General features: G+C 44.1%; 1 protein-coding gene across 1 annotated transcript in view; it reads right to left on the bottom strand.

Annotated features, from left to right (window-relative positions):
* Positions 1-3,835: 3,835 nt before the first annotated feature.
* pusl1 (pseudouridine synthase like 1) overlaps positions 3,836-16,778 on the bottom strand; it is a 13,265-nt gene continuing 322 nt past the window's right edge. Inside the window, exons 2-8 of the mRNA XM_080001340.1 lie at positions 16,650-16,710; positions 15,721-15,908; positions 8,362-8,511; positions 7,177-7,347; positions 4,638-4,692; positions 4,250-4,412; positions 3,836-3,966 (exon numbers count right to left, since the gene is read on the bottom strand). Coding sequence (XP_079857466.1) covers positions 3,887-3,966; positions 4,250-4,412; positions 4,638-4,692; positions 7,177-7,347; positions 8,362-8,511; positions 15,721-15,908; positions 16,650-16,710 — 868 coding nt within the window. The 3' untranslated portion in view covers positions 3,836-3,886. The remainder of the gene's footprint in view (positions 3,967-4,249; positions 4,413-4,637; positions 4,693-7,176; positions 7,348-8,361; positions 8,512-15,720; positions 15,909-16,649; positions 16,711-16,778) is intronic.

Raw genomic sequence — 16,778 nt, 5'->3', positions numbered from 1 at the left:
TTCAACGACCTCAGTTTGAGCTTCAGGGTTGTAGTCGAATGTCAGGCTCTGTGTTCTGAAAATGTGATGCTTTATATTAGGTCACCTTCGTCTGCCAGCCATCCACCATCTCGCTCTGGTGTTCCACATCTTAGTTGCCTGTCGGTCAAAAAAAAAAACAAGGGACGGTTGAGGTCCCGCCCGTGTGGTTGTTCTGTCTTTTTAATCAGGGTCAAAGCTGGAACGTAAAAATCATTCTTCACCCGCGTTGTGCTACGTGTGGTCATCCTTAAGAATTGTGAGGTGAAAATCCAACGCAACGCCTTCCTCAAGTGCATTTACACAAACGATATTGATATTCAAAGACATTTGGGCTCGACACTCTGGCCACCACCTGAAATTCTGATCACCTATCACTATTTAGGATGTGCGGGTTATAAAGGTGATGGAACTAAATGATCATCGGACCACAGGGCCGGTGCTGATTGGACTCGTTCTTTTACTCCCAACATGTCGGCTTGGGTAGCAATCTTGTACTTGTGTACAAATTTAAAACATTAAGGTCAAAGAAAATGTGTGGCTGAGTGATTGATTCACTTCTAAGAAGTGCAAAAAAGAACAAACATTCCTTTCAAAGGGTTCGGTTTCCAAAAAACGCAGCGCTTCATCATCCCGGTGAGCCTGATGCAGTAACTTCAATGGGTGACCTCAAAATAAATGAAATGCTCTGACAACTGGTGTATTTTATTACCGTGCCGGTTCGGTTTAAAGGGCGGCGATCTGCCTCCTGCAAACGTCGTCGCTCGGCCGGTGCTGGCCCGGTTCACGGGGTGGATTGCTCAAACAACCTGAGCACCCGTCAAGGCACAACACAAGGCCGCAGCATGATGAGCCGCCTCCCGCTGAGGCCTTGGGGCCGCGCCAGCGGCAGTTCTCTGAACTGCCAGCAGGTGGAGCCTGATGCAGCCCCGCCCTGTGTTCAAACGCCACAAGAGCCTTGATTCCTGTTGGAAACATTGCAAATTAAAGCTTTAAAATCCACTGCTGTTTCACCTTTTTTCCTATCCAAAACGAGACGCGTCAGACGGTGACGGCGCGTCTCCCGCAACAGAATCAAATATAAAGTGGTTTTGTTTAATTGCAGGAGCGACTCTTCTCTTATTCCAACCTGGAATTTTGCAGCTTTACGCTTTAAACCCTTCGCGCCAGGTGTTTCGAGATGTCCAGTCGCCATGGGAACATGCACAGCCCAAATACATGGGGGGGGGATCCCCCCCAACCTGGCTCCTGGTTGCCGACCACTTTGTGACATCACACCGCCAAAGTCAGCTGACGCTTTAGTTGGCACCGGTGCTCGGGTGGTTCTTCACTGTGTCTTACAGTTGTCCAGCTCCCCAGAACCACCAGAACTACCAGAACCAGCAGTGGTACAATGGCTGCGACTTGTACCACGTTGTGAGAACATCACAGAACTAAATATCACAAACTCCAATCAGTTCTGCTTTCTGCAGATTATTCACCTGGAAATTAAGGAAAAAAACAGGAAATTGGTCGGCGGTCCATGTTGGAAATTAAGGGAAAAACCATAAGAAAACGGTAGGCCGTACATTATCATTATCATCATCATTATTATTATTATCATCATTATTATTGTAATTATTGTCATTATCACTATTATTATCATTATTGTTATTATTATCATGCTGAGCTTTGTGACATCATCCAATTTGTTGCGGTCTTGACTTGATTAGTGTAATTTGGTTGCTTCGGGCAGGATCTGTGCCGGGTCCAGGCGAGAGGAAGCCGATGCTGCGTTCCGCGGGAACTCAGGAAATTGTACTTGGGCTAGATGAGGGACTGATGCTGCGTTTCACGGGAACTCTGAAAACGAATTCATTCGACTAACGTGGGCCCCGTGCATTGCTTTCTGCAGCTATATTTATTATTGTTATTATTATTTGCAGAATTTCACCAATCTATTCCTGCAAAATAAATCATGACATGGTCACACCCCGTGTGTTTGTGTGTTGGCACAAAAAGTTGAATATTCCGCTATAGGTTCTTTTGCACGCGCACGCACACACGCACACACACACACACACACACACACACACACACACACAGACTATTATAATTTCACAAGGGATCGTCTAGTTGCTCAGAGTGATGAACAGGCCCACATGGTGATGCTGCTTGTTTATAATCTGGACAACAAGACTTTGTCAGACTGAAGATCAACAGGTTGTTCTGTGGGACAGCGTCACCTCGACTAACGACAAGCCGTGTTTCTTGTTCCTCAGACGACAAAGCAGCTCAGTCGCTACTGAACCAGTTGATCCGCAGTAATCTTGTCAACACCACCAACCAAGTGGAGGTTTTCAGCAGGATCCCAACTCTCCACTCTACTCTGTGAAGTCCTCAAAGAACTACGACTGTGAGCATATTCATACTGTAGCCTCACATTTCATTTTATAATCCTATCTTCAAAAAACTATTCAAGTATTCCATGGGATCCAGCGTATACCACTGTGTTCCCGCAGGCAGAGCATTTTAAAATAACTAAAAACAGGAACTTGTAGCACGGTGCCTATTATCATTGTATGGCTTGTGCAGCGGCGGCATTTCTCCACAAAACTAAGCCTGTTCTAAGGAGAACGGCACCTTGTTTGAATTGCCATCCCAGTGCCTTCAATTAGTAAAATCCCTATTTCTCCGTAGCAAACCTCAGCTGCTCCAGGGTGTGTACGCCGTGGGCTTCAACCGACCCCCAAAAATCCAAGAGACGGCCTTGCCCATGATGTTGGCAGAACCGTAAGTAGAAAATACTCCAATTTAACATTATCTTGGGTCTTCATGGAAACAGCAGCTCATTAGTTTCTCTTTACATCTGATTTTGGCAGTTTTAATGATAACTGTGTAATTTTCTCCCTGTCTAAAATCTCTTCAACCTTTCGCTTCCAACTGAACTCACCTTCTTTCTGTCCACTTGTTCCCCTCATGCTCTTCTGCCTGTAGTCCACAGAATCTCATTGCCCAGTCGCAATCGGGTACGGGCAAAACTGCTGCCTTTGTCCTGGCCATGCTCAGCCACGTAGACCCCAACGGCAAATATCCCCAGGTTGGTTTTCTTCTCTCGTCACCGTGATTGTTTCATCTAACAGCCGGGTGTAGACTTCAGTCTCAAAACAGAGTTTTGATCATCTGGGTGCAGGTGGTTCTTTTTAGACAAAATGTCAGATTAATAATTGTGCAGTATTACTTGTGAATTGACACCAAATTCTCCATTTGAAGTGAGACTAACATGACTAGACTTTTTTGATATCCAGGCTGTGTGTTTTGCAGTGTGTGAGGAAGAAGGCCCAAATAAAACAACTTCGCACTATTGAGTGTTGAACGCAGCCTTCATGTGCGTTGGATCATGTTGCTCATGATGTAAATCAGCAGAGTGCGTTGTGTGTCCGTGCACGACGAGGATATTAGACGTGAAACCTTTCCTGCACTCGCTCCAGCTGCGGCCTGATACAAGCTGAGGTTGATTTTCTTAGATTGTCATCTCTAATTTTCAAGTCAGACGCGGCAGCCCAAAACCAGGATGCAACCGTTGCCGTGCCAACGACTGGTGTATATTATTGATGTACTTGTTCCCTATTTAGGTCAATGATTTATCTTTTGCAAACCTCATCGCTCGCACTGGCACCACGGAGCATGCTGGTGCCAGTCTGGTTCACAGGGCTGTTTGTGGAACAACCTGCCAAAATTACGGGCAAGTGGGTGCACAATCAAAAATCCTGTTCAACTGGGATGATATAACGTGGCCACGCCCTCTAAATGAACAAATAACTTTAATTGCGCTCACTGAGAATACATTACACTTAATACAACAATAAACAATATATCCAAACAGAAGTCAAGTATCACTTCCAGTATCTTCTGGGTTTCCACGCGGAGGGAGGCGTCCGCTCCCTTCCTTCTCCGAAAACTGCAGATCTGGGGAGATCAAAGGCACTTCAATATACGCGTCCATACAAAGCTCGCAGCGATGGAGCTGGAGCCAGAATTTCGATTAAGAGCAATTAAGGTAATTAAGAGCGATAAGTAGGTTTTTACCCACCATCTTGTCAACTCATGTGGGTACCCACAGGACACAATCCTGGCCACTTCTCAATGCATTGTATATTACAATGCATGCTCTGAATGCATGGATGGTTGGGGAGTGACATTTCAACATAAAAAGAGAAACCAGCCTCTCGCCCTTCCAACCAAAACCCACCCGTGTCCCCGTAGTCCACCCTGGTGAGGAAGAGGCCGTATGCAGGGGCAGCGAAGGCACCGGGGTAGGCCTGCGAGTCCCGGGCCTCCAGCAGCTCCTTGAGCTGGCGGATGGAGAGCTTCCCCTGCCCCACCGCCACCAGGGCCCCCGTCATCCTCCGCACCTGAAAACACAAGGGGGTCACACGATGCAAGCCGAGTGCGTCGCAGTGAGTCGCTATGCAACGCACGACCATTATGGTACATCGCACCCGTAATGCGGCAACCGCTGGATAAGCAGCAGTTTCCAAAACCACCAGCAGGTGGAGCTCTTTAACTAGCAGTCAACGCAACAGAACATGAAACTTCCATCAGTAGGTTTGTAATATTCGGAGCAATGAAACACTCACCTGCTTATAGAGGAAAGACCTGCTTTTAAAGGTTAGCTCCCAGAAGTGGATATCACTGAAAAAGGCAGACACAATTATAAACCCAAATGCAGCCCAGTATTCTAGTCTCACCCTCACACACAGCAGATTAAAGGCCACCTGCACTAATAATATTTAGCAAAATATGAATGCCATGGCAACACACGTTTTGTGTTTTCGTATTTGAACGATAAATCCTCAGAAGATTATTGACCACAAATTTTAATTTCATTTTTTACACAATACACTCAAGACTTGACAGCCTATTTGATGCGTGATACCAGAAAAAAAGGTTTAGTATTACCTCAGAGCTTAAAGTGTCAATTAATAACCTAAATATACAGTATATATGTGGAATTGTTTCAGACATGTTTTGTTTATGGGAACTCTCAGTCCCACAGACAATCAGAGCAGTGAGTAGGGAACCACTTTAAGACGCCACCCATCGCTGAAATGTCCTGTCTTTTTCCTAAAATGGCATTGATCCAATGCATCGCATAGATCCCCTCGAACGCCGCATTCTGGACACACCCGCACAGCGCAAAAGGTAACGTGACGACATAAATCAATGTCCTGATATGATATAATATGATACCGGTGTGTTCTGACTGGGACCATGAATCACACCCCACAATCACAAACAATCGGAGGAAACCGTATGTGCGAGGGAGAAAGGTCAGAGGTCAGCAGGGAACACATCAAATGCAAATTCCCCCCAGCGCTCGCTGCCTGATCAAATCTCCCTCGAGCCCCGCAGCTTTTTCCACTTTACATAGAAGCATGTCGTTTCCCCCAGCGTGTGTGCGTCTGCCCGCCGCGCCGTCCAACTACAAATACAAGACCTTGTACGACTTTGCAATAAACGAAATGATTAAAGACAGGCTCGAATTCCAGGTGGAGACGGGGGAAGAGACAGACGTCGTCACACGAAGTAGAGCAACGACGGGGAAAACTGGAAAATGTCGTTTCCTCCTGTTGTGGAACAGACTAGAAAAGTCAATTTGGTCTAATATGCCACAGCGCCCAAAATACGCAGTTCAACTGTTGGATTGTCAATAATTTAGCAGCCGGTTTCCCCATCGCTTTATCCCTGTTACTTAGAATAGTGACCCTCATGAAAAATAAACCGACAGCTGGAGGCCCACGGGCCTTCTATAGGACCACAACCTGGCGGGCGCTAAAATTAGCCCACACCCAGGTCCTGGTGGTTCCCTGGCGGAGAGTGACGGAGGACAGGATTTTGTACAACGATTCGGTGATGGAAGATGTCAAAATAAGGGCATGCACACGCACACGCACACGCACACACACACACACACACACACACACACACAATGCAGTAATGTAATGTTTGGGGGTTACGGGCCTCTGTGACATTTTAACTGCCACCCCGCCCACCAGGGTCCATATTGTGCACCATATTTTCAGGGTAAATAATTAATGGCCGTGAAAGTGGTATTTGGCGCACAGCGCGACCCCCATGGACATGTAACCCTCCCAAGCACACACGCCCCTCCTCCCAACCCTCCACCTCCCCGACTCCCAGCTCGGCAATGGGTCAGATCTGCCCACGGGAGCACCGAGTCACCGTGTCTTTGGAGAATTGAGAATATTAACTGACACGATGGACTTGGACTTTGAATACAGTCAGAGCGCCCGATCTACGGTCTCACATAAAGCTACCGCAGGCACCTCTCAGCTTCCTGCAACAACTGAGTAACCTTCACTTCCATTTGAACATTGTCATTCTCCAACAAATACACTCAGGGTTTATTCTGGCATTACAAAATACAGTTCAGGCACTTTCAAGTACTTTTTTAAGCACAATTGTTTTTCATTTTCGAGGACTTCACGCAAAACAAATAAAACACATTTTCAATGTGATTTTTATTCATTTAAATATAATCTGTCTCATTGTCTATTGTTTATATTAGAATATACAGTATATATATAGATATATATATATATCCATCTATATCCATCTATATATATATATATAGTGTGTATATATACAGTAAATATACACACACACACACACACACACACACACACACACACACACACACACACACACACACACACACACACACACATATTGTCATTGTCATCTACTATCATAAGTGTCTATTTCCAACCATGCTGGGTTAAATGTACATTTACCTAACATAATGTATATCGCAAAAATTATTCTGGGAATATTTTTATTATGTAAGGACTTGAATAACAAAACCAGGGGGAATATCACAGGCTTTCAATGGTCACATCTTTTTCAAGCAATTGAGCACAAAAGGGGCTATTTTCAAGGTATTCCAATACTTTCATTTCTGAGGACAAAATTCAAGCACTTTAAGCCCTTCAAGGACCTGGTAAGAATGCTTTCAAGTACTTGTTGAAAGGTTTCAGTGATTTTGTTTTAATTTATAACAAATATTTGTTCAACCATTGAAACCTTGAGGCATTGTTTTAGAACACCTGTCAGAGTTTCCTTTCATATGATGAATGTTCTCAGTCACTACTGTACCTGTGGAAATGTGTGCGTGCGAATGCATTTCCCGGCTCGACGCTGGCCACCTCCAGGGTTCTGACGGGGGTTTTGAAGGGTGCGTCGGAGTTCAAGGCCCTGAAGCTGCTGAAGTCTTGAGTCCCCACCAGCAGGGCGGCGCCCTCCCTCATGGCCCCCACATCCAGCTCCCTGAACGCAGCGGGACATACAGGTCAGTCATCGGGGTCATCGGGGGGTTAAGTTCTCTCACTCACACGTCGTTGGTTAAAGGGCTACCGGCAGGAAGAAGGAAAATGGCCGAATCAAAAATAAGAAATTTAATTTGGATAGACCATTTACACACCTGAGACTCACCGACATTGGGTACAAATCACAGAGTAGTCAATACGTCTTATGGGCCACAAAGGCTGAGAGGTCGACGTGTAGACATGAGGTGGCAGCGCACGTCTCCACACCCCTTGTGGCTCTCTCTTCAAAACCGAGTCATTTATTCAGTGGCTTATGTAATATAAATTGTTTTTCCCCTCGCTGGGCTTAATGTTTTTAATGCCACGTGAGAGACAGAAGCATCCCAGCCACCGCCAAACTAAGGGAGGGAGGGAGGGAAAAGCACAGTACCAGGCTCTCAAGTGTACCATGCAACCCTCAGCACTTAAATATGAAATGACTGAGAAGGCGAAGGATGAAGAACAGGATGAGAGAGAGAGATAGAGAGAGAGAGACCTTGTGAACAGTTACATGCAATAGGTGTTGATTGTCGATTTAATCCTTTACCATTCTTTCCATCCATCTGGTGAGAAACATCCCAAGCAGAACACACATCGTACATCGTTCTCCTGAAGGTGCTTCTTCGCGCCGCCTCCTTCCGATCGCGGCTGAAGAAGCCTCATCCTCAACACCTCCATCCTCCCGCTGCTTTTAAGTTACGCCGCACGGTGTCTCAGGTTTATCCGCGTGACTGGCCACCATGTTGCAGCTTCGCAGGCGGTGCGCGGAGATCATTCATCACATGTTTCACGCTTCGTTGTCTCCGCATTGCCCTCCCATGTTTTGATGTGTGAGCCGTGAGAGACTTGTTACTGTACTATAACCTTAATTTGTTAAATAAAGGAAATGAGTTAATCAATATTGATGAGGGAGCAGAGGTGTGTGTGTGTGTGTGTGTGTGTGTGTGTGTGTATGCGTGTGCACGTGTGAACTCACACGTCGCGGAGGCCCCAGCACAGGTTGTAGTCGGTGAGCGGCAGCCGGGTGTGATGGGAGACGCCCAGGGCGACGCGGTAGACGTACGTCCGCGACCGGGCGCAGAAGCGGGCGTGGAAGCCGGGGGGCACGCGGCGGGCGCGGGTGATCCTGACAGAGCAGATGTGACAACACACACTGTTCAGAATTTGGGACACCATGTCTTCTGTGAGTAGGGACTAGTGAAGACGTTACTAATTAAGAGGCTGAAATCATTCAATAGCCTTGTCAAGCCAACATATGATATTTAACTGTTGATTAGTTAACGATTAGTTTACTGATAAATAATTATCCGAATCTTGAAGTCTAAAACTATCTGGAACACCAACTTCGGCATAACACACGAACGCGGTTTACGTCTTGTTGACGTCGTTGTCACAAATATCTCGTAGTTGAAGTTTGAAGCGGATATTAGCGAAAAAAACAACAAAATTTAGATTGATATCACAGAGACAAGCCAATGCATTTAATGCAGAAATATGTCCAACCCGACAAGTTACTTTGCCAGATTAATGAAAAATACAACAAAAAGTAGTCCTTAAAAACTCACCGCGTCTCTCGAAACCAGTGAAATGTGCGACCGAGTGATGCGTGATCTAGCGAGGCATCGGAAAATAATCCGTGCAATGGTAATTACTCACAGATGGATTTTTATTATTATTTTCCTCCTAGGCATTTGATGGTGCACAGCAATTGCTGAACCCACGGACATGAATGGCATGTTGGATTTGGGGCAGTCCAGACATTTTGTGGTTTGATCCATATTTCTTTCATATTCTTTTATTCATTCATATCCTTTCATATTCATATTTCATAGATCTATATTTGGAGCAGGAATGAGTGAAAAAACATTGCCAATCTACAGGAAGTAGCCGATTGTTGGCGGAGCAGGGTGGGCTTTACATTATCAAATTTATTATAAACTGTATGTGCAGGTTGTGGCTCTGGGGGGGGGGGGGGGTTGGGGGTCTTTTGCATGGGGCGATGGGCGCGGTGCACTTCAGTCTGACTCGATTGGCGTGTATTTGTTGCTTTGCGCAGGATCTGTGCGAAGCAACCGGTCGAGATGAGAGGGAGCAGATGCTGCGTTCCATGGGAACTCAGAAAATTGTAACTCGTGTTGGTAGGAAGTACTGCTGTGTTCCATGGGAACTCGGAAAACTGTGATTCAGATAGGAAGTGATGCTGCGTTTCACAGCAACTTAGGAAAACTGTCATTTGTGTCTAACGCGACTAATTATTATATATTAAAAATACTATTGATACTGATACAATGAAGAAATATTGATAAAATATTCTCTCATATTATTTAAAAAAAGGTTGCCATTATACTGGCATTACATTTTAAAAAATCAATCAAAACGCATCATCTGGAACACTTTAAATCTCACACACACACACACACACACACACACACACACACACACACACACACACACACACACACACACACACACACACACACACACACACACACACACACACACACACACACACACACTTCATAAAATTAGAATATCATGAAAAAGTTAAATATTTTTTTTCACTCATTTCAGAAAGTGAAACCCATATATTATATAGATTCATTACACAGAGTGAAATATTTCAAGCCTTTATCTATTGAAATTTTGATGATTGTGGCTATAGATAATGAAAAATTCAGTGTCTCGGAAAATTTGAATATTACATAAGATCAATAAAAAAGGATATTTTAAACAGAATTATCAGGCTTCCGAAAGGTATGTTCATTTCTATGCACTCAATACTTGGCTGGGCCTCCTTTTGCATGAATTACTGCACCAATGCGGCGTGGCATGGAGGCGATCAGCCTGTGGCACTGCTCAGGTGTAATGGAAGCCCAGGTTGCTTTGATAGCAGCCTCCTGGTCATCTGCATTGTTGGGTCTGGTGTCTCTCAAGTCAAGTCACACTTTATTTATAGAGCGCATTTCATAGCAGTGCAACACAATGCGCTTTACAAAGAAATAAAAAAAAAAAGAAAGACAAAAAAAGAAAGAGAGAACATAGTTGTCAGCCGGTCATTACAAAAGAATGCCCCCGAAACAACAGCAACAACAAAGACAACAAAAACAGCAATAAAAGCAACTCCAACCACAGTGGCAGCAACAGAAAACAACAACAGCGGCAACAAAAGCCACAGAAACAGCAACAACGGCAGCAGCAACATCCACACCAGCAGCAACAACAACAACAACAGCAGCAACAACGTACACGCAAAGACGTCACCGGAAGCGGAAGTGGTAGCTCTCACCGGAACCAGAAATCTCCTCATCTGCATTGAGTCAACCGTCTGTACCATCTCATCTCAACGAAGTAAAGCACAGCAAAGACGTCACCGGAACCGGAAGTGGTAGCCCTCACCGGAAACGTAAATTTCAACTGTGTGCACCATCTCATCTTAATCCAGTCACGGTCCTTTAATTAGCGTCCTTCATCTTCCTCTTGACAATACCCCATAGATTCTCTATGGGGATCAGATCAGGCCAGTTTGCTGGCCAATCAAGCGCAGTGACACCATGGTCACTGAACCAGCTTTTGGTACCTTTGGCAGTGTGGGCAGGTGCCAAGTCCTGCTGGAAACTGAAATCAGCATCTCCATAAAGCTTGTCAGCAGAAGGAAGCATGAAGTGCTCTAAAATGTCCTGGTCGATGGCCGTGTTGACTGTGGACTTCAGAAAACACAGTGGACCAACACCAGCAGATGACATGGCAGCCCAAATCATCACTGACTGTGGAAACTTCACACTGGACTTCAAGCAATGTGGATTATGTGCCTCTCCACTTTTCCTCTAGACTCTGGGCCCTAGATTTCCAAATGACTTGCAAAATGTACTTTCATCTGAAAAGAGGACTTTGGACCACTGAGCAACAGTCCAGTTCTTTTCCCCACAACCCAGGTAAGAAGCTTCTGACGTTGTCTCTGGTTCAGGAGTGGCTTGACACGAGGAACGCGACATTTGTAGCCCGTGCCTAGGATTGGTTTGTGCCTAGTGGCTCTTGATGCGCTGACTCCAGCCTCAGTCCACTCCTTGTGAAGCGCCCCCAAATTCTTGAATGGATTTTGCTTGACGATCCTCTCGAGGCTGCGGTTATCCCTTTTGCTGGTGCACCTTTTCCTACCACACTTTTTCCTTCCACTCAACTTTCTATGAATACGCTTGGATACAGCGCTCTGTGGACAACCAGCTTCTTCAGCAATGACCTTTTGTGGCTTACCCTCCTTGTGGAGAGTGTCAATGACTGTCTTCTGGACATCTGTCAAGTCAGCAGTCTTCCCTATGATTGTGTAGCCTACCGAGCCAGACTGAGGGACCATTTCAAGGCTCAGGAAACCCTTGCAGGGGTTTGGAGCTCATTAGCTGAGTAGGGTGTGACACCATAACTTTCCAATATTGTACTTTTCACAATATTCTAATTTTCTGAGACACTGAATTTTGGGTTTTCATTATCTATAGCCACAATCATCAAAATTTCAATAAATAAAGGCTTGAAATATTTCACTCTGTGTAATGAATCTATGTAATATATGGGTTTCACTTTCTGAAATGAGTGACAAAAAATATTGAACTTTTTCATGATATTCTAATTTTATGAGATGTACCTGTATGTATATATATATCTCACCCCATATTTTGAAGCTTTTTATTTATTCAGTGCTAACAATTAAGGAAGCCAGTGCAAAATTCACTTTCCAAAATGGCAACATAACAGCTTCCCTCACATCAGCAAATCCATTGTCAAAACGCAAAAACAGCTTTGTATGTCACTTCCAGGAGCCCAGAGAAAGCCAGTGGCTTAGGCTGACACTGTTAGCTCAACAATAGAAGCGAACACTATGCAGTCGCTCTTTTGATGACAATCCAACGGGGAAGGAACAACATGAGCCACTTCTGCCACATTTGCATATGCAGATTGTACACACACACACACACACACACACACACACACACACACACACACACACACACACACACACACACACACACACACACACACACACACACACACACACACACACTCACACACACACACACACACCTAGACACAATGTACAGACACAAATTATGTAACAGAGGTGTTGTGCGCCAAGAGGACAGTGATCATTTATATTGAAAATACAAAGCAGTGTAGAGTAACGTTCTATATACATGCGTATCCCTTTCGACAATACAAATACGCTGTTTGATGATGACTGCTCAATACAAACATGAACATTTTAAAGGGACTTTGAGGCAACAGATGCGTAAGAATTTTGCATCTCATTTTTGCATGCTGTTTGGCAGCTCATGACTTTTCAGCTCCAGGCACTTTTCTAATCTCCATTAAAGTGGCACCACACACACACACACACACACACACACACACACACACACACACACACACACACACACACACACACACTAGATTGTGCAAATTGCCTCGAGTAAGACAGTATAGACGGTAACTGCAAGAGAGAGGATGTGAGCGTCAACGTGGCTTTATGTAGGAGTTGCCTCTCGAGGACATTAAAGTTTACTGACAGAGAAGCTAAATTACCCCTGGGTTATCCTAAATCATTCATCGGTCTTTAGTTATCATTGCTAACAGAGCATCCTAAATAATACATCAGCAGAGGTTAACATGTATGATACGTTGCCTGGCAACCACAGAGGACCCCTCGCAAGAGTCAGCTCTGTGGAGGGTCCTCTGCGGTTGCTTGTTTGTAGATTTGGAAACTTGGTGTAAAACTTTGTAAATTAGAGCGGCATTGAACCTGAAGCCCAAATCACGCTTTCCCAGACATCCAATAGTGCACAGGCACTGTGCACTGTTGGATGAGCTGTTGTGAGCCTGTTGTGAGCCTGTGCGCATGCAACGAGTGCCATTTAAGTACGTTCAGAGCCCTCCCACGTCCGTCTGGGTCCAGTGTCCTGCGTTCTAAATAAGTACACTTCACCCTCTCCGCACACGGCGGCACAACGGTCTTGTTATTTATTTATTTTTTTTCTGTGTGCACAGAAACTAGGTTACGTTTCCTGGGCAGGAGATTGGGTGCGACACGTGCCAGAGGAGGCCCGTGTGTCCGCCTTCCGCGCCGTCCAAATGTGAAGTGACAGCTTCTCTCGCTCTGACACGCACGCATGCACGCACACACGCACACATGCACACACACCTCCCTCCGTCTCTCACTCCCATATACACACACCTAAAATTTTCATAAGCAGAATTCAAAGCTGCCGTGATGCGTAACATTGTTTGGGTTGGCACCGTTTTGCTACTCAGCAGTTTATCCTTATGGGAAAAAAAATTTCTGTTCTTTTCAGCAAAGTAGGTCAAAACAAGAGGTCTCCACTGTGGCTCAAACTCTTTTCTTGACCAAATATAACAGTTGGGTCTCAAATCAAGCCTTGGTAGCACACTAAGGTTAATAGTGAACCCTAGGTTCATATAGAATACCTATCCACTATGGCAGGTTCTAGTTTTGGCACGAGGACTGTGGGAGCAGATGGAAACACTGATAAAGAGGTGGAACTAGTGGGTGTTTTGTAATCATGACAGATTGAGGAATATTAATAAAAATCACATTACACACAAATCATGATGATTTAGGGTGGTATTGTGTCAGTTCCCAGGCACACAGGGAATTAAAAATTGTTATTCATTATGTTAGATGCCTTTATAAGTACTGAGGCTGCAACAAAAGAGGTGTGCGTGCGTGCGTGCGTGCGTGCGTGCGTGTGTTGATCTCACTGATCTCACTTAGGTTTAGGGCTGACTGGGTGCGATGCCTCTCCTTCCTCCCGCTGTTCTCTCTGTTTCTTCGCTCTCTGTGTCGTGTCAGTTCGCTCTTTTCTCAGAACGCCTTAATGTCCTTTTTTTTTATGCCATTGAGATTAGTGGACGCCAGACTGGAATGAGGTGACCACACTGTTCAAAACCCGGAATAACGTCCTAAAAATACCCTTTTATCCTCTTCCTCCTTTCCGTTTGCTCTCTGTCCTCGTTTCTATTTTGCTATTTTATTACTCTTGTTATTTGAGTCTCTGTCTTAAGAAAACGTTCTCACTCACCGCCTCTCAATGTGCTCTGGAAATCTCTCCTTAGCAGAGAGTAGTGAGTAAAACTGAGTAAACACCGAGTGAAAAGAACCCCGCAGTCGGAAGGAAAACAGTTGTTACTCATTAAAACCTTGAAGACTTTGAGAACTATGGGATGGGAAAATGGAGAGAGGGCAAAAGGATCCAAAATGATGATCAGAAAGACAAGGGATGAAAACAAATGAGATCAAAAAAAGAGGGGAAGGAATACTAGAAACAGATTGTAATAAAAAAAAAAAAAAAAAAAAAAAAAAGGAAGATATTTCCCTAATCACGAGTCACTTTGAACAATCGAATCACTGTTATTTTGCACTTATTTCCCTTATTTTGTCATTCAAAAAAATGACAATAATATTTATGCATAGTAACAAGTCTCTCACCCAAAGGAGAGAGTCTAATATGTCATTAGATTAACACTTCAAATTCTGTCATTTGGGAATAATGAAAAGTATAATCTGCTCTTGACTGGTATATTATTGATGTCTATTATTTAAACAAATCCGATGTTGGTGCATTGCTCTTTTCAGTACATGAAAAGGAAAGACTTCTCTATTCAAGCCACTGCTGAGGACAACGAGGTTAACTCAGCAATGTTTCAAAATGCTTTTTTCCCCCATGTGCAGCTTGATTTGTGGGACCTTGTGTGTAAACAACACTCAGAGTATCTTGCTCCACATGGAATCTGGAGTTTCCATAAACTAGACTTCACATGAGAAAGTGTGTGAATGAGTTTAGACCATTACATTTTGGAACAATGTACATGGAGAGTACAGATACAAAAAAAGTTTTAATGTTACAATGCAATTCTGAATTCAATGGACTTTGTGATAATTATTGACAAGCTGAAAAATTGCTAAAAGATTTTTACTATGTCAATGTGTAAGGCTGGAAATATCTGGTGGCGCTTTAATAGTGATGCTTTAATATACAAAACAGACATCGAAAAAATAAAGCATTTAGGAATAAATTATCTTTAATCGCTACCCTAAATATTTTTCTACTTTCGTATGAAGACAGTTAAACGAGAGATTCAAACATCCGAGAGGTGAACATATGTCATTTCCAAAATCAGCTAAAGACGTTAGTTATCAGTGAGTGGGACCTTTGATATTTAAACCTACCATGCAAAGAAGGTTTTATTTTTTGCAAATTATTAGTGTACCGTTCTGCAGACTCTTAAACATCTCTGAAACCATCCCCTCCGCGATTATTTACCGACTCACCGTATTGACTCTGACTTCAGGTGAAAATTGAGGGCCTCCACGAGGACATCCTCAGTGAAGGGCAGCTTGTCCTCGCGGCGCTGGATGTCAAAGTGGGCGGAGTTGGACAGGGCATGGACGCCGGTGTCCGTTCTGCTGGAGATGGACAGCGACACCGGGTGGAGCGGCCTCAAGCGCCTCACTGCATCCTACAGACAGCGGGGAAAAAAAGGGCCCCATGAAAATGTTCAATGTCATTGTTCAGTCTTGAACAGCGTGACATACAAACCAAATTAGAATCCATCCAACTACGTCGAGCGTTTCTAGACCTGGAAAATGATCATGGAGCCTAGTTGGTTTAAGGGTGTGAACAACAGTGATCTCTATTATGCCGCCGCTACATCTCAGTGTATTCACTCATGCATTAAAGACAAAGTGAGTTCACTGATGTGTAAACAGCAGCTGTGTGAGTAATACAACTACAGATAGATATAAATATAGACAGACAGATCGATCAATATACAGACAGATCGATCAATATACAGACAGTTTGACAGACAGATCGATCAAAATACAGACAGACCGATCGATCAATAGACAGACAGATTGATCAATAGACAGACTGATCGATAGACAGATACTGTAGACAAACAGACAGATATATAGCTAGATCGATCAATAGACAGAGAGAGATAGATACTGCAGACAGACAGACAGATTGATTGACTGATAGATCAACAGACAGATAGCTAGATGGATGGATAGATCAGCAGATAGATATACAGACAGAGGGATATATATAGATCAAAAGACAGACAGATATATACTGTAGACGGACAGACAGATACATAGATCGATCAATAGACACAGATGGATAGATAGATATTTTAGATAGATGGAAGAACAGACAGACAGACAGACAGACAGATAGATAGAATGTGTGAACTCACCTCCAAGTGGTTCTGAACCCCTGTCTTGGGCAGCTGATGTGGGGGAACCCTCACCACCCCACTGAGGAAAAGACACGATAATAAATATGAAGGTAAAAAAAAATAAAACAAAAAAACAAACAGGTATTT

Source organism: Zeus faber, assembly GCF_960531495.2.
Source record: "Zeus faber genome assembly, chromosome: 5".
Classification (NCBI taxonomy): Eukaryota; Metazoa; Chordata; class Actinopteri; order Zeiformes; family Zeidae; genus Zeus; species Zeus faber.
Note: the sequence above shows the minus strand (reverse complement) of the source record. Positions and strands in the feature narration are given on the sequence as shown.